The sequence below is a fragment of the Gopherus evgoodei genome, chromosome 7, assembly GCF_007399415.2.
Source record: "Gopherus evgoodei ecotype Sinaloan lineage chromosome 7, rGopEvg1_v1.p, whole genome shotgun sequence".
NCBI classification, from domain to species: domain Eukaryota; kingdom Metazoa; phylum Chordata; order Testudines; family Testudinidae; genus Gopherus; species Gopherus evgoodei.
The window spans coordinates 68,185,586-68,204,109 of NC_044328.1; the positions used below are offsets into that span (position 1 = coordinate 68,185,586).

General features: G+C 51.7%; 1 protein-coding gene across 2 annotated transcripts; it reads left to right on the forward strand.

Annotated features, from left to right (window-relative positions):
* The first annotated feature begins 425 nt into the window (after positions 1-425).
* DEPP1 (DEPP1 autophagy regulator) lies at positions 426-4,206 on the forward strand. Of its 2 annotated transcripts, none has more exons than XM_030571226.1 (2): positions 426-563; positions 2,252-4,206. In XM_030571226.1, the coding sequence occupies exon 2, from the start codon at positions 2,253-2,255 to the stop codon at positions 2,934-2,936; it is 684 nt and encodes a 227-aa protein (XP_030427086.1). In that variant the 5' UTR covers positions 426-563; position 2,252; the 3' UTR covers positions 2,937-4,206. The 2 variants fall into 2 exon arrangements, with proteins under 2 accessions (XP_030427086.1, XP_030427084.1); XM_030571224.1 differs by having other exon boundaries at positions 428-682.
* The last annotated feature ends 14,318 nt before the right edge of the window (positions 4,207-18,524 follow it).

Consider the following 18,524-nt stretch of genomic DNA (forward strand, 5'->3'; position numbering starts at 1 on the left):
CCAGGGAAGATGCTTTGCAATAACTGGGCAGATTTCAACCCTCAACATGCTCTGTGGCAGAGTCTTTTCAATGCTGCCTGCTGTGATTATTTCGGTCGCCTCTTGAGTCCTTGCAAAAATAGATTTCCACTGGGAGCTGGGGTTTTTCCATAGTGCACTTAAAAAACCTCATAGCCTCAGCCCAAAGCTGGGCCCAAGAGCAGTAAACTGCCTGAGCTCTCCCCATGGCATAGCACGAAGTGAATACCCCTTCAATCAACAATAATTGAAGCTGCTGGGATATGAATCTGAAAGATAAACAGTTGCTGAAAGGTCACAGAAATTACCCAGGCCCCTCCTTCTGCTAGCCTGTGTTTTTCCTCCGAGGACACCGTGCCCCTCTGCTTTCCTGAGTTCGCCTTGTTCACTATGGTTTCTATTTTAGGCAGCTGCTGGCAGTGAGTTATAGCCACTGGCAGGAAGGTATAAATTCAGGCGCAGGGAGCAGGGCTGTTGAGCAACATCCTGGCCTTGATTTAATACACTGCTCCAGGCAATACACTGGGATGCGAGCAAACACACAGGTTTGTAAACAAAGCTCTCTGCCCCTCACAGCAAACAGAGGGAGTATCAAGGATTTCATTCCACAGCTAAAGGACTATGATCTCTTTTCTTAGGAAGACAGCAGCTTCGCACACACAAGGTAACGTGATGCGGTTTCTCAGCGGTAGTAAAACGAGGGATTAGCGTTTAGTACCGTATTGCTTTGTACCCTAACAGCTCAGCTGGCTAAGGAGTAAAGGCCAAGCTGTGTCGATCCAGCCCAGATCGAAAACCCAGGCACCGTGGAGTTTGAATCAAAAAGAAAATAGCCACCTAGCCTGTCTGACTCCAGATGCAAATCTACAGGCAAATGAACACCATTCTGCAGCACGGGAACAAGCCCGTCTACTTCACTGCTAATTGGCCTGTACAGTCAGGGATCCAGACTGTCCAGTTTGAAAGGGCAACAGCTTTGCCAAAGCCTAGATCGCTTTGAGTCCTGCCCCGCCTTTGTCAGCTGCAACTGACAGGAGGCAAAGCTGTCTTCCTCCAGCTGGGTTACAGATAGGGTGACCAGACAGCAAGTGTGAAAAATCAGGATGGGGGTGGGTGGTAATAGGCACCTATGTAAGAAAAAGCCCCAAATATCGGGACTGTTCCTATGAAACTGGGACATCTGGTCACCTTAGTTACAGAAGGACTCCCCCAGTTTGACAGGGCTAAGAATTCTTTGCTCTCTATGCTTTGTGTAAGGATTGTTGAGTGGCAGCAGAATCACCTTTGCGGAATGGGGAAAAGAACCAGATTCGCTGGACAGGGAAGGCAGGCCCCAAGTTAACCCTTCCCTGGAAGTCTGAGTGAATGGGCACTTTGTATTCAAACAACTTCACTACTGCATGTCAGACTGAAAAGCAAATTTGTTGTTTACCGGCTTCAGCCTTGTGGATGCTGAGCTTCTTCTGGCTGTGCTGTGTGTTTGTACAAACCTGCCTGCTCAAACTGGCATCTAGCTCCAACTGTGGCTGAGAATTTATTGCCTCAGGTGTTTTTCATGCAGTTAGTTTCTTCTGCCCCCGCGGGAGTGGCAGCCTCCTGGGTGGGTCATTGAAAGTGGCGTCCTGAGTCTGAAAGCAGGAGCCTCTGCTGCCTGAGCTGAAATTCCCAGATCCACTATCCATGGCTGCAGCAGGTTCATTGAGTTTCTGTGTCCTAGTCAATAGACGGGACAGCGTGTTGCCCAGATCTGGGAATACGGGAGCATTTCATGAAGGCCAGCTGCTGGGCTGTCTGCGCATTGGCGTGGCTGGGTAAGCCAGCTATATTTGGCATCGGAACAATTGACCAAGGGTTGTGGTGGATTCTCCATCTCTGAAAATTTTAAAATCAGGATTGGATGTTTCTCTACATAAAAACTCTGCTCTAGGAATTATTGGGGGGCAGGTCTCCAGCCTGTGTTCCACAGGAGGTCAGACTAGATCTTCGCACGGGTCCTTTCTGGCCTTGGGATCTATGGATCTCCTGAATATGAGTCACTTCAGTTTATGGTATGCACAGTCACTAGGCCTGACCCTGCTCTCAGGGCAGCAGTGTAAATCCGGAGTAAGTGGAATGACTCTGCATTTACACTGGGGAAAGTGAGGAAAGATTAACAGATGTGACAGCAGGGGCGGGGATGTGGTATTCTGACAGTGACCAGCCAGTGCCTCATTCTCTCTCTCTGTCTTTGCAGCATGAGAGCCCGGCGGCTGATCTCCATGACCCACCTGCCTACGATCAGCGAGACGGGGGAGATGCTGTTTTTGGGAAGGAGCCACGCCCAGGCCGAGGAGCCCCTGGCTGGGCTGGATGAGTACGTTCAGTCCATTAGCCAGCTGGCCCAGCCATCCTCGCTGTCCAGCGGGCTCCCATGTCCTTGCCAGAACAGCCAGAACAAGCCTCACAAGCCCCAAAGGGCACGGGCGAAAGTGGCCCAGAGTGGGGTCGCACTCCCCAGCCCTGAGAAGGTGCAGGACAATGCAGCATCACTGCAGGACATCACAGCTCAGTTCAACCAGCAGCACAGCCCCATGGGGCTCACTGGCTGCACTGACCCTCTAGCCTGGCTCTTTGGACTCTCAGAAGCAAAGGAACAGAGCCCAGGACTGTGGAGACGAGTGAGTCCTGCTCCCTGCTCCTCCCAGACGGCCACCGACACAGGCTGCCCAGCAGCCCCTCAGCAGACAGCCCGGGGGAACCTCAGTGCCCCCAGCGACCCTAGCAGCGCAGCCCAGAAACTGAGCAGCCCAGCCCCACCTCTGGAGCGGAGATGCCGCTGGCAGCGATCGCGCAGACGTCCAGCTTTTCCCAGCTGTGTGGTGAGGGGTAGGCCCAGCCGGGCCCAGAGCACTCGCCTACCTGTCATCTATGAATTGTGATGGACTCTAATAAAACTCACTTGTAAACAGTGCTCCGTGCAGCTGTTCCCTGGGGGTCACTGCCCGGGCGCCCAGCCCCAGGACCTGCCTGGACTGTATAGACACACACCGCTCAGCGAACAGCACCCCATACCTCTTACCAGCCCCACACCTCTCTGGCCAGGGGCCCAAGCCTGCCCAGCAGTCAGACTCTGCCAGGGGTCTCCTCACAGCAGACAGGCACTCAGAGGGCCGGGCACAGGGTGCAAACAGTGCTTTCCAGGTGGGTAGAAGGATGTTGTCCTGAGTGGCGGGCACACAGGCCAGTAGGAGCTTCGGCGGGCACGATCCTGGCTCAGTCCAGCTTTGTGCTGGGGGCTCCCGTCCTTCCCGGCTCAACAAAGAGATTAAGTGGAGCGCAGTGCTCAGCAACTACCCCTGTGCATCTCTGTCCTGACACTGCAACGCTGTCCTGACCCCCTGATCCCACTCTGCCCAGACACTGCACTGCCCTCCTGGCCCCTCATCCCCCTCTCTGCCCTGACACTGCACTGCCGCCCTGGGTCCCCCTGACCTCCATTGCACCACTTTCCCCCACCCTACCCTGACACTGCACAGCCGCCCTGGGTCCCTCTGGCCTCCCACTACACTGCTTTCCCCCACCCCTCCCTGACACTGCATTCCTGTCCTGAGTCCCTCTGGCCTCCCACTGCACCACTTTCCCCCACCCTGCCCTGACACTGCACAGCCGTCCTGGGTCCCTCTGGCCTCCCACTGCACCACTTTCCCCCACCCCGCCCTACCACTGCACTGCTGCCCTGAGTCCCTCTGGCCTCCCACTACACTGCTTTCCCCCACCCCTCTCTGACACTGCATTCCTGTCCTGAGTCCCTCTGGCCTCCCACTGCACCGCTTTCCCCCACCCTGCCCTGACACTGCACTGCTGCCCTGGGTCCCCCCAGCCTCCTTCTGCCCTAACACTGAACTGTCCCCCACAGCTCCCCCATCCCCACCCTGACTTTGCATTGCCACCCTGGGTCCCCCAGGCCTCCTTCTGCCCTGACATTGCACCATTTTCCCCAAGCACCATCGCTGCCCTGACACGGTACCACTGCCCTGGCGCCTTCTCTGCTCTGAAACTGCACTGCCACCCAGGCCCCGCTCGCACCTTCTTTGTCCCATGCTGGCAGGTGACATGTAGATTGCAATCTCCCATGCTGATGAGGTTGTGATGGAGTAGGGGCTGTCTGCATGGGGGATGGGAGAGCAGGGGAGGACTTTAGGTGATGGACAATACCTGAGCCTGTAACCTGAGCTAGGCAGGGGGGAGGGGAGGTCAACACTTTTGCCCGGGAAGCTAGACAAAGGAAGGGGCAGGCTGGAGGGGGTTAGTTTCAGTTTCGGTTTTGGGCTGGGTGGTGGGAATTCAGGGAATCCTAAGCTGGGATCCAAACACCCTGAACCCTGAGAAGGACTCGATTGAGAGGTCCTGACTGTGCCAACAAGCTCTGCTGTAACCTGCATTCCTGTTGTCCAATAAACCTTCTGTTTTACTGGCTGGCTGAGAGTCACTGTGAGTCCCAGGAAGAGGGGTGCAGGACTGGACTCCCCCACACTCCGTGACAGAGGTTAGTTCCCATGAGGTCCTGCTTCCCAGCGGGGACAGGGAGGAGGGTGATGGGGCAATCCGACAGCGAGCCGCCCTGCTCTGGTGCACTGGAGTCCTGCATGCACACATGTATACGAGTTCACGTTACTGGCTATGGCTGGCCCACGGAGGGGAGAGGATAGTCCTGCCAGAGCTCCAGTGGCCAGAGCCTGACTTAAGAACAGAAGTGTGTGAGCTGGGCTGAGGAGAAAGCGACTCCCTTCCGGCCAGCTCTGTCTGCAGTGTGCATCATCACACAGGGCACATGTGCATGTCACGTCGGGCAGCGTGTTGCACGTTAGCAGTGCTGGCACACTCCCACTCCCACTCCCCCAGAGGCGGCCCTGGGCAGCAAGTGGCTCAGCCAGTAGGGAAACTTTGTTCACTAAGGTAAAACTTGTCTGGGCAGGTGCCAGAACCGCCTTGGCTCCTGCTCAGCACAGCGCCATGGGGACTAAGGCCTGTCCCAAACTGCCCCTTTCCAGAGCCAGGCCCACTGCTGTGACCAGCCTCCAGGTACAAACCCAGAGTGCTGGGGACAGTAATCCAGTTCCAGACACTGCTTCACTGGGGAGGGGCAAGAGAGACCCCCCTGCACAGGCCTGTGACTGCAAGGTACCCAGGGTTTGCAGGCACCTCTGGACTGGGAGCATCGGGCCAGGAGCCCTGCAGTGATGAGAGCTGGACGAGATGCTGCAGAGGAACAAACACAAAGTGGACAGGGTGCAGGACGCCTGCTTTTGGGATCAACTGTTACCAGATGTGCCCGTTACTTTGGGGCATGCTCATTTATTAGGGTTACTCTTCTGGGCGGCGGGGGTGTTGCAGGCACAGAGGGTGCCCGAGGCAAGCAACAGTGGTTCGTGCCCGGAGTGCTTAGCGCTAATGAACACACACCAGGGTGGAGAAGCAAGCAAAGTTTATTTGAGATCTCAAAGCGGTGCTGGGAGACTTAGCATGCCTCAGATCCAGCACCCCTACACAAGCAGCTTTTCCTTTTTTATAAGATTTTTTTCTCTTTCTTCCCCTTCCCTCCTCCTTCCTCCCCCTGTAGCAGTTACGTAAGCGCAGGTGCATTAAGTAATCTTGGCCACGGCAGCTCGTTAGTAAGTTTTCCTTCTGCAAGTTATCTTGTCCTTCTGCTAAAGGTGCACAGGCCTCATTATTTCTGCTTTAGACCAGTTAGAACTGTTGCAACTGATAACGGCTGTTACACCTGGCCTTTTAGGTCAATTAAAGTTCAAACATGGAGGGACTCTTGTCTGCTGAGGCCTAAAACCAGGAAGGCTCCATACCCTTGTGGCCTTCCACCCTCCCGAGTTACTTCGGGTTATGCTTAGTGACACCAACAGGGGGGGTTCTGTAATTCTATCAATGTACTGGTTGTGTCATGTGTGTGTTCATATGGAGCTCTACTCCTCCCTGCTGCAAGTCCCCTCCCAATGGAGCTTTCTGCAGGACCTAGATTCCCCAGGGCTGGGTTCTTGCAGCATTTCCAAGCTGTCACCTTCATAGGCCTTTGGATTCAGTAGGCTGGGTCAATCAGCACCTACGAGCTGTCATCCTCATATGCCCTGGGCACCGCACCCGAATAGAGTACACCTAAGAAGGCTGGGTCGAGCAGCACTTTCAATCTGCCACCCTTATGTGCCCCTGGACTCAGCAGACTGGATTGAGTAGCATTTCCAAGCTGCCATCCTCATATGTCTCAGGTTCAGCACGTCCCTATCCCCACTTTCACGTTACAACTGTTCTGGTAGTAACCCACTTGATGAGCAAACCCCATAGGATTTTTAGGCGCTGTGGAGATCTTTAGCTTAGGTACGAGGAGTGTTGCTGCAGAGCGAATGAGGAAGCCAAAAAACATCCACAGAGAGGGGAGAGAGAGAGAGAAGCAACCAGCTTAATCATGAAAGTTATTTATTGCCAGGTAATAGCCATAGGAGAGCCAAACAAACAAAACCGTAACAATATTAAATCTAACAAATTTGATTATAAAAGTCAGGTTTAGAAAACTATAACTGATCACCCAAGTCGGGGTCAGAAGGCTATACCTAGAGAGAGAGAGAGAGAGAGAGAGAGCTGGGTTCTCACCACTCTGTGAAGCTTGAACCAATGGGGGGTCCCAGGTGGTGGTGGTAGCTGAGGGTCCAGAGTGTGGAGACAGGCAGAGCACAATCAGTCAGGAGAAGATGAAGTCCCAGTGAAAATAATGCAGATTTTGGATCGAGGCATCGGAACCCTTACCTGATCATGGGTTTTGTACGGAAAGAACAATGGTTCAAGGGAGAACACTAGATTTGTTTATGTGTAAACTGATGGCTCAGGGGAGTAAACCAAAGTTGTTTTGTAGACAATAACCGATTATTCTTGGCAATGGGCAGTGTTCCTTGGAGGGAGTCCACAATGCAATTAGGGAGCTTCACTATTTTGGATATCAAGAAAGGCTTTATTACTAGAATTGGTCTGATAATTACTGAGCTGGGTGTGTGCAGGTGCGGGTTCATTAACATCTGGAGCAGAGATCCCCCATCATGCAGTGCTTCCCTGCTTTTCTGGTCCCAGAGTTCCATGTGGTTCTTGTCTTGGAATCTCTGTTCTCCAGTCTGCATGCTAATGGAGATATCTCTTTGTCCCATCTTTGATGCAAATGAGGCTAGGGGAGTTTCCTTAAACCTGTCACCCTTGTCCCACGGGTTAAAGCAGGGGTGAGCAAACTACAGCCCATGGGCTGGATACGGCCCATCAGGGCTTTGGATGTGGCCCGCGGGATTGCTACCCCTGTGGGGCCACGGGGCTAAGGCAGGCTCCCTGCCTGTCCTGGCCCCACGCTGCTCAGGGAAGCGGCCAGCAAGATGTCTCTGCAGCCCCTAGGGGAGGGGAGGGCAGAGGGCTCAGTGTGCTGCCCTTGCCTGCAGGCACCCCCCCACCCGCAGCTCTCATTGGCCAGGAACAGGGAACTTTGAAAGGGAGAACTTAGAACGTTTACTGATGTTCCGGTGTCCACTAGCAATTGGGCTAATGTCCCTGAGTTCCGCAATCTTGGAACTGTCACCCCACTTCCCCCTCCCCCAAACCCCCAAAATTTTGGTCATGCCCCAGTTTAACCGGCCAAGCTGGGGTGCTCTGGAGGAGTACAGTACATGCCTGCAAACATTTTCTCTGCTGTTGTTCCAAACAACACCCACAATTCCTAGCAGGGACACCAGACTAGACCCCCATTTCTGCTCCGCCGATGCCTCGGACAGGATTAAAGCCTTGGTTCGCAGTAACCCAGGTTTAAGCAGCTAATATCCCTCTGATACACCCCACGAGTGATGAGGAAACCATTATTCAGTTGGGGGCAGCTGGGCTCTGTCAAATCTGGAGCAGGTTCCATTTTCAAGGATCGGCTAGATCTGGGCAGGGGAGGTTTGGGAAGGCTGCTGGCTGTTTCCAAGTACTCTCAGAGGGGTTGCTGGCAACTATGGGCCGTTTGATGGTTGGCTACCTGCATCAAGGGCACTGAGCTGCGATGCCAGTCACTCTTGGGCAAACAAAGGGAGGCCGATGCTGCAGCTGGTCAAATTCCTCTGCATATGGCATGAGCTATTTTAGGTCAGTCAGGCTGGGATGGCCCTGCTGCTATGTGAGGCCCTGTGTCAACAAGGATGCAGCTGAGGAGGAAGCAAACAACAGCTCACTTAGCAGTCGTGAACTCCTGGCTGGGGAAATGTACAGCTGGTGCTCAGAGAGAGGAGATGGCTTCGCTCACATTGCTGTATCCCACGCCCCACGGGTCAGGCAGGGTGCTAGGGGCATATGCCAGCCACGTGGCAGGGGTGCACTAGCAATTGGCTTGCCAAGTGCCTGTCGACCTGCATGCCCCTGGATGGCGACCAATGTGGTGTTTGTTTCCCTCCATGGCCGCTGGTGAAGCAACAGCCATGTCCCTGCCCCATTTGTCAGTGGTGCCAGGAGCCTTTCACAACTGCAATTCTGCTGAATTAGCACAAGCTGTGTCTCCATTCATAGCCCCCACCGCCAGACCATCTGCACTAAACACTGACAAACAGGGCCAAGCACAGTGCGTCCTCGCCCTCCCCGCAGAGTGTCTGAGGGGGTTACATAGGGCTGGTCAGGAGCTGAGCAAAACACTCAAACAGCCACTAGGGTTAACCTAGGTCTCAAGATGCAGAAGTGGGCCTGAGCCCCAGGATTCAGCTGAGACTCCTGTGGGTGGGGCAGTCTGGCTCAAGCTACTCATAATGAGGAACCCCACTGAACCCAGCCAAGCAGAGACGGGGTGTAAGGCATGGTGCCCCACAGGCATGCCTTCCAGTCCAAAACCAGCCCACAACTACTCCCGCGGGGCCCAAGCTGCTAGACCTAGCGAGCACTACAGCCCATTGGCACATGGACTATCCGCCCCAGTGCACCATGGGAGCCTCACATACCACCAACACCTGCACAATATCCACAACAAAATAAAGCTATGTGTAAATGTCATCTAGAAATTGGCAGGTATGAGCTGGGGAGCTGATGCAAACCCCCTGCAGATTGATTTATTTTTCTGGCAACCTACAAATACATAAACAAACCAACCAGACTGGTCAAATACCAGCCAGGTAGTCAACCTACCCAGGGCTGTGTGAAGACAAAGACTGGAGCCTCCCAGGGGATGGGAATTCTGTTCTGTGGTGGGTTTAAGTTTTCAGCAGTTGGATTTGTGTGGAGTCGCAACAGAGCGGAACATTGCAATGTTCGGCACAAAGGAAAATTTGTGTGTCGCCCCCCCCAGAAAAAAACCCAAAAACAAACACCAACCAAAAAAACCCTTTTCTGCTTTGGGTTGATTGAAATGTTTCCTTTTGACCCTGGCTTTTTTCACCTGTTTTATGCTGTAACAGAGCTCCAATCCCAGCACAAAATAATAATAATAAACAGGCCTAAAACCAAACGTTGTTTTGAAGAGAAATGGGACCATTTTGTTGTGACAATGTCACAATGGGAAGAGGTAACAATCTTTCCCCCCCCGAAACAAAATTTTGGTCATGCCTCATGTTCACCAGCCATGTTAGGGTGTTCTGGAGGAGTACAATACCTGCACAGTATTATTATGGCCACAGGGGACAAGATTTTGCTTTGTAGACATTCAAACCACCCGTCTACCTGCAAACATTTTCCCTGCTGTTGTTCCAGACAACACCCACGATTCCTAGCAAGGACACCAGACTAGATCCCCATTTCTTCTCCACCAGTGCCTGGGACAGGGTTAATGCCTCCATATGCACTAACCCGGGTTCAAGTGGTTGATATCCCTCTGATTATGGGATAATTATGGGCACAGCCAAGTCAACACCACAACCATGGCTTCCTGTACTAGTGCACATCCACCGCCCCCCAAATTAGCCATGACATGAGTTAAGAGTGCCAATTTATCTGAGAGAACAAAGACCTTCTAGTATATGAAGATCTAAACAACATACTGAGATTCCATCTCCAATCCAGAAAACGTTTTCAGTTTACAGCACAAGAGATTAATGACTCAGGGTTTCCCCCTGAAGATCAATGGCGAGCAAGGTGGAAGGACGCCAACATCCTGAGCAAATACGTCATCAGGGACTAAACAGAAGAACCCTGTAGCTTTTCAGCCCCATGGAAATATGGTCCATAAATCCGCACATCACATGGCAGATATGCCTACCTCCTCCATAAATGGGGACTGAGACACAATCTTATGTGTGACTGCAGAAACAGACTTCAAACTATGAAACATCTCGTCAACCAATGGCTCCAAATGATCATATCCTGGTGGTATCTCTGCGTCAGGTGATGTGGAGTGGATGGCAATCAGTGGGATCACCAACCTAAACTTGGACATAGACGTTGCTGTTCTGAAGCCATACGAAGGAAGAAGATGATGATGGAGAAAGACATTAATTAGTGTGAAGTGCTGATCTCCAGTAAAAGATGTTATGTCCTGCCCAACAATAAAAAGCCATCAATACCAGATGGACTACTGTGGGACATTAAAAAGGACAAACTACTTTGTTGTTTGGCTATTACCACCTGTGATGATCTGTATCCCTGTGTTCATCTTTTTTAGAAGGCTAAATTTTGTACAAAGTATGCCTTGTGAGGTATCATTTGAAAACTCATATTTTCCTGACCATTATTGTCCTAATAAAATATATGTGACAAAATTGCATGTAAAGTTATAAGATTCTACTGTATGGGATTACTAAAGCATTTCCAAGCCTGGGAAGCAGCCACAAACCAGTTGCTAACTCATAAGATCATCACAGAAGGACTAGAGCCACCTCCAAGCAGACCCTCCAGGGCCATTGACAAGGTGCAGAAACACATTCATACAGAAATACAAAACATGTTAGACCTAGGAGCGATTAAAGAGTCTGACAGCTCTTGGGCATCACCTGTGGTCTTGGTTCCTAAGAAAGACAACACTGCAAGGTTTTGTGTTGATTATAGAAAACTCAGTACTGTCACAGTACCAGATGTGTATCCCATGCCTAGAACTGACGATATGCTGGACATTTTAAGCAAAGGTAAATATCTCAGTGCTTTTGATTTAACTCCAGGTTGTTGGCTGATTCCTTTGAATACTGATGCACAGAAATAAAAATCTATTTTCAATCACTGATCTCAGAGTCTATGAAGTCACAATGTTACAGTTTGGGCTAATTAATTCTGGGGCCACCTTCCAGAGGTTGGTCACCAAGTGTTAAATGGTTTACAGAATTATCCAAGAGCATATGTGGATGACATTGCAGTGTTTAGCAACACTTGGCCTGATCACAAATAACACTTGGGAATTGTGCTGTCAAATCCCAAAGAGGCAGGCAGCCCTGCCCATAAAAGCCTCTTAGTGTAAAATTGGAGCAGCCAGAGTTTCTTATTTGGGGTACTGTGTAGTGAGAGGTCAAATAACCACATATCCTTTGAAAGTTGAAGCCATTGTAAATTGGCCTGTATCTCAAACCAAAAAACAGGTCCAATCTTTCATAGGCCTGGTAATCTATTTAGAAGGTTGTGTGTGCGGGGTGGGGTGGGCAGGGTTCAGTTACATTGTATCTGCAATTGCAGATTTACGTAAAAAGACCCAGCCAAACAAAGTCATTTGGATGAAAGCATGCCAGGAAGGATTTCATAAGGTAAAGAGGAAGTTTACACTTGATAATTGGTTGGTGTAATCGAAGTATAGAACTCAAGCCAATCTGGGGCTTGTGCCCCACTTCCTAACAGTCTGCTTCCTAACTGTGCTATTAGATGAGTTGTCCCAGGCCTCACAGTGCAGCAGGGAACAGACTTCAGCTCTCCAAGTCTCTAGACTGGGCACTGATGGTAGCTCGGCACAGTTAAAAGGGCATTGACACTCCTACCCAATGATCAGTCCTGGTGCTATAGGGCCAGCTTTTCCAGAGAGCTCAGGGCCAGCTGTTGGGAGTTGCTGAGCCCTCCAGAAACTGCAGCCTCACTCGAGAATGCTGAGACACTGCTGGGACCTGGAACCCGCTCCTGGCAAGGGAAACTAGACTGGCTCAGGGAGGGTCAGCTCAGACAAAGGCTGGCTCAGTGCCTAGGGCATTAGCCTGGGACTCAGAGCAATTCAAGGATCTCTTGATGCCAACTGACAGAGGACACAGGTTTACGCAGGGTTTCAGGGATCCCCTGGGTTCACCAAAGCATGTCACGTAAGGTCTCTACTGAAAGCCAGTGCCACACTGGCCATTGCGAGATGTGTGCCTGGGGAACATATGAGGAGTTATGTATCTGGACTGATGATATGTTCTCTAAGTCTGTGGGTTAAGACAGGTCACCCAGAGGTGATCCCCATGCGCTGGGCAGGCAGGGGGGAAGGAGATGCCCATCTTCCTCTGACCGGTCGCGTGCAAATTGCGTATCATCTGAGCAAAATGGTAATCAATAGATTGCAGGGGCTGGAGGAAAACACAAACCCAGCCAGAGTTACCCTGCTTAGGGGTAAGACAACGAACTTTGGAAACCAGATGTGGGATGCAGATGAACCCCCAGGGATTCCTCCAGTCGGGGAGGACAAACTGATATTGGACTTAAAGGGCTCTTAGCCCAAGCAGTTGAAAGGGCTGGGGAAAGGCTGAGGGTGGGGGTAAGCTGTTGTGTAGGCAATGGGGGAATGCCTTGTAATTAAGCCTAGTCTCTGGGACGCATGTGATGTGACCATTTGTTGCCAGTTACTTCTGCTCAAGGTCACTTGAATCTCTGCTCTTGGATGATACATGTGACCTTGTTTTCCCTATAACATGATCTAAGTGCTGGGCACTAGGCCAAGCGGGGATTAGGAGCTGAATCGTGCAAGTGGGTGTGTTCTGTTTCTTTGAAAGCAGAGAACCAGAGAGTTCTGTGAGCGTCCAGTGGGGCAGGGGCTGGGCATGCCAGGGACCTTCCAAGGGCTCAGGGTTGGCATGTGCCCGTTGCTCACCTGTACTGAGAACGAGGCCTGTGGAGGCCCGGTGGGCAGGGTTTGTGCTGCCAGAGGCCAGTGGAGTTGGGGAGCTGCCCCCAGCAGGCACAGACAAAGCTACCTCTGGGCAGCCTCATGGTCAGAGATGCAGGCTCAATTCTCTATTCTGCTACAGACTCACTGGGTGTCTTTGTGCCAGTCACTTCGTCCCTCAGATCCCTGTCTGCCCCTTCTACCAGGGTGCACACGTGAATGGCTGTGAGGTGCTCAGATGCAATGGCAAAGTCTTGTGGCTGGTCACAGGGCAGGGTTGCATACAAGGTCCTTGGGTGAGGGGCTGCCCCAGCAGGGTGTGCCTATACCCCATCAGAGTACGTGGGCCCCCTCGCTGTCCCAGCCCGCGAGCTTAAATGACAAACAGCTGCTGTCCATGTACATAAGACTGTGCGCGTTGCACAATTGTTAGGCACAGTGACTCACTGGGAACTTCCCAACCGCGCTGCCTCCCAGCGTCCTCTTTTCCCAGCCACTCACCTCTCTGTGCCTCTGCTGGTGATGGTTGTCCATCTGTAACAGGGGCAGGCACTGCATCCTAGAAGCACAGAAAGGCAGGGTCTGAGCAGACGCATCACTGGGCGAGACAACACATCTCATCCAACTTCCCTTCCCCTGAAGAGAAGCAGAACTCAGCACCCCATGCCTCTGTGGGGCTAAGCCCCCACATGGGAGCAGGACCGGCGCCAGGGTTTCTCGCGCCCTAGGCGCACGGCCATTTCACCGCCCCCCGCGCTGATCCTGCGGCTCCGGTGGAGCTGCCGCAGGCATTCCTGTGGAGGGTCCATTGGTCCGTGGCTCTGGTGGAGCTGCCGCAGGCATGCCTGCGGGAGGTCCACTGGAGCCGGGGAGCAGCCGACCATCCGCAGGCATGCCTGCGGCAGCTCTACTGGAGCCGCCTGCCGCCCCCCTGGCAAAATGCCGCCCCCTCAATAATCCTGGTGCCCTAGGCAACTGTCTAGGCTGCCTAAATGGTAGCGCTGGCCCTGCGTGGGAGGCACCAATCAACGCAGCCTTGGGATTTTCCTGAGCCTGCCATGGGGCCAGTCCCACCAGTCCACCTCTCCAGGTTCTAATTCACACACAGGTGGGATGAATACCCCAGTGTGCAGAACAGCCAGGCTGGCCATACATACACCACTTTGCAGGCCATACAAGTGCTGAGGGGCGAAGTGGCTTCTGGCCCAGAAATACCCCTCTGCTCAGGAAGAGTTCACCCCTATGGCAGGCACTGGGCCGGGCAGGCATAGCATCACTGAGCTACGCCCACTGCCGGCAAATCTGCATGGCAGGTGGCACAGAGAGGATGGCAATAGATGCTTGTGGCTCAGATCAGGAGGAGCTTGAAGACCTGGGGCCATGCTCCCCGGCCCCCTGCAGCTGCCAACAGAGAACTGCTTTGTGCAGGAGAACTCTTGTGCCTGCCACCCCCTCTTTGTGGCATGAAGGAGGGAGGAGTGCTTTGGGGGTGTCTATGCCCAAATGGGGTGGCAAATCAGAGCCCCACTGGTGTCAAGTCACTCTGGGGCCTTATGTCAGTGGCATAAGTCATAGCTGCCCCTTGGCTGCTCTAGCATATGTCAGGGCTGAGTGCTACTGATCCTTAGGCCTTCCCACAGTTCCCTCATGCACCCAGGAAGGATAGACAAGGTCTCCCATGATACACTGCAAAAGAATTCAAAGAAGGGCTCTGCTGGCTCCTGCGCTAAGCACCATGGGATGTGCCCTAGCAGTCCTAGTGCCATGTAGTGCAGTGCCAGGGCAGATGCAGGCACTCAAGGGTTACACTGCAGTGCCCCTGCCTCCCTCTAGCTATATGGAGTCACGTGAGTGCAGATCACTACAGGGAATTCTGCAATGAAAACAGAGCTGCAGCTGCCAGTCCTTAGACTTTTTGGCTGTCCAGTGGTTAGATGTTTGCTGCTGGTCCTTAGGCCACGTCTACACTATAAACATTTGTCATCTCAAGTTACATCGGCATACAGCCGCCGCAGTTAGTACATTACGTGTGTATGCAAATGTGGCACCTTGTTTCGGTGGTGCGAGTACTCTTCAGGAGCGCTTGTATCAACGCAGAGTGTGGTGCACCATGGGTAGGTATCCGACGGTGCAACTCACCACCATCCGGCATATTGTCTTTTGGGAAGTTTTGGCAATGCATGATGGGGCTGAAATGAGTCATGCTGGGGTGACTGGGAGCATGGGGTCAACTTCCCAGTTTGCAGCTGTCTCCTTCCCACAATGGCATCTGTCTCCTGTAATTTTTTCACCTTTTTTTTTCAAAATTGCACATACTGGTGCAGCCTTCCTCGCTGTCCTCCATCTCCGACAAGCACGGAGCCTGCATAGCTTGTTATGAACATTGCAAGCACAGAGTGTGTGATCCTGCTATATTTGCCGAGCCTCAGGAAGAACTGAATGAGTGTGGAACATGATTCTTTGGAGGACAGATTGCTACGGGACATACTGAGAGCCAATTCAAGGTTGTTGGTGGCATTCACAGAGCAGCCACAGATGGGGGAGTGCTGCTTCTGGGCCCGAGAAACAAGCACTAACTGGTGGGATCACCTCGTAATGCAGGTTTGGGATGATGAGCAGTGGCTGCAGAACTTTTGGACATGCAAGGCCACTTTCCAGGATCTGGGCACTGAGCTCACCCCAGCCCTCCAGCACAGGGACACCAGAATGAGAGCTGAGCTGACAGTGGAGAAGCGAGTGGCAATTGCACTGTGGAAACTTGCGATGCCAAATTGGGTCCAGTGAGTGGGAATCAATTTGGAGTCGGGAAATCCACTGCAGGGGCCATTGACTCTCAGCAATGTGCAGGACATAGTGGATGGATTTGCAGCAAAGGGCTTCTGTCAGCGGTCCCTGTTGTAGTCTCACATGGGGTCTCTACTGATCCCTATCTAACTTTCTTTGGTTAGCCCCTAATCAGGGAGGTTCTTAGCCCCCTGGCCTCTAATTAGGCCCTGGAGTCTGCTTTGGTCCCTGTTTCTGGAGGCAGCGTGGTACAGAGGTGTTGCTCTTTCACTGTCCCAGGCCTTTCTGCCTTCTTTCCTTCTCTGAGCCCTCTCCTTTTATAGCAGGCCTTGTTTCCCTTATTGGTTACAGCTGTCGGTACCTGCCTCCATGACTGGCAGTAGTGGCAGCTGCATAGGGGTGTGGTTAGCCTCCCCTCCCTCTACTCAGTATGAGGTTTGTAGACCCCATTACTGCAATGGGGCAATAGCTGGCATGCATTTTGGCACTAGCCCACCCTACCACAGAGTACCTCAACAGAAAGGGCTACTTTTCTGTCATTATTGTGACAAAGTTCCTCCTCTACCTTGGTGGGTCCTGCACTTATTGGTGGATTTGCTTGCCTCAGTGATCTTCCCCTCAGAGGGAACCCACAGCCTGAGTCAACTCCTCCTGTGTCTGATCAGGAGTTGGGAGGTTTGGGGGGAACCCAGGCCCACTCCAGGTTCCAGCCCAGGGCCCTGTGGATTGCAGCTGTCTATAGTGCCTCTTGTAACAGCTGTGTGACAGCTACAACTCCCTGGGCTACTTCCCCATGGCCTCCTCCAAACACCTTCTTTATCCTCACTACAGGACCTTCCTCCTGGTGTCTGATAACTCTTGTACTCCTCAGTCCTCCAGCAGCACACCCACTCACTCTCAGCTCCTTACACCTCTTGCTCCCAGCTCATCACACTAAATGGGAGACTTTTAACTAGTTCCAGCCAGCCCTTGATTGGCTTCAGGTGTCCCAATCAATGTAGCTATCTCCACTGCCTTCTAGAAGGATCTTAATTGGCCCCCCAGGTGTCTTGATTAACCTGGAGCAACTGCTATTTGATTACCATGGTACCAGGGATTTGTTTAGCCTGAGGCTAACATACCTGTTCCTCACTACTTTACTGTAGCCATCTGGCCTTGCCCCATCACATAATACAAGCACTGGTGGATCACTGGGGATGCTTCACTGCCATCAGTGTGGGCTGGTCAGGGAAGGTGCATGCCACTCACATCTTTAAGAACACAGGCCTGTTCAGAAAGCTGCAAGCAGGGATGTTCTCTCCTGACCAGCACATTACCACTGGCGATACTGAAATGCCAGTAGTAATCCTGGGGAAGCCAGCCTGCTCCCTGCTTTATAGGCCCATGAACATAAGAACAGCCATACTGGGTCAGACCAAAGGTCCATCAAGCCCAGTATCCTGTCCTTTGACATGGCCAATGGCAGGTGCCCCAAAGGGAATGAACAGACAGGTTATCACCAAGTGATCCATGCCCTGTCACCCAATCCCAGTTTCTGGCAAACAGAGGCTAGGGACACCATTCCTGCCCATCCTGGCTAATAGCCATTGATGGACCTGTCTTCCATGAATCTATATAGCTCCCTTTTGAACCCCGTTCACAACACTCTCTGGCAAGGAGTTCCAGAGGTTGACAGTGTGTTGTATGAAAAAATACTTTCTTGTGTTTGTTTTAAACCTGCTACCTATTAATTTCATTTGGTGGTCCCTTGTTCTTGTATTATGAGAAGGAGTAAATAACACTTCCTGATTTTCTCTATACCGCTCATGATTTTATAAACCCCTATCATATCTCTCCCCCCCTTAGTTGCCTCTTTTCTAGGCTGAAAAGTCCCAATCTTATTAATCTCTCCTCATACAGAAGCCGTTCTATACCCCATATCATTTTTGTTGCCCTTTTCTGAACCATTTCCAATTCCAATATATCTTTTTTGAGATGGGGCGATCTGCACGCAGTATTCAAGGTGTGGGCGTACTATGGATTTATATAGAGGCAACATGATATTTTCTGTCTTATTATCTATCCCTTTCTTGATGATTCCCAACGTTCTGTTCACTTTTTTGACTGCTGCTGCACATTGAGTGAATGATTTCAGAGAACTATCCACAATGACTCCAAGATCTCTTTCTTGAGTGGTAACACCTAATTTGGACCCCATCATTGTATATGTATAGTTAGGATTATGTTTTCCAGTGTGCATTACTTCGCATTTATCAACATTAAATTTCATGGGGCAAAGAGTTCTGTGGCACCTTATAGACTAACAAACATATTGGAGCATGAGCTTTCGTGGGTGAATACCCACTTCGTTGCATCCGATGAAGTGGATATTCATCCACAAAAGCTCATGCTCCAATAAATTTGTTAGTCTATAAGGTGCCACAGAACTCTTTGCCACTTTTACAGATCCAGACTAAAACGACTACCCCTCTGATACTTAACATTAAATTTCATCTGCCATTTTGCTACCCTGTCACCTAGTTTTGTGAGATCCTTATGTAGCTCTTCGCAGTCTGCCTGAGACTTAACTATCTTGAGTAGTTTTGTATCATCTGCAAATTTTGCCACATCACTGTTTACCCCTTTCGTTTATGAATATGTTAAATAGGACTGGGCCCAGTACAGATCCCTAGGGGACACCACTATTTACCTCTCTCCATTC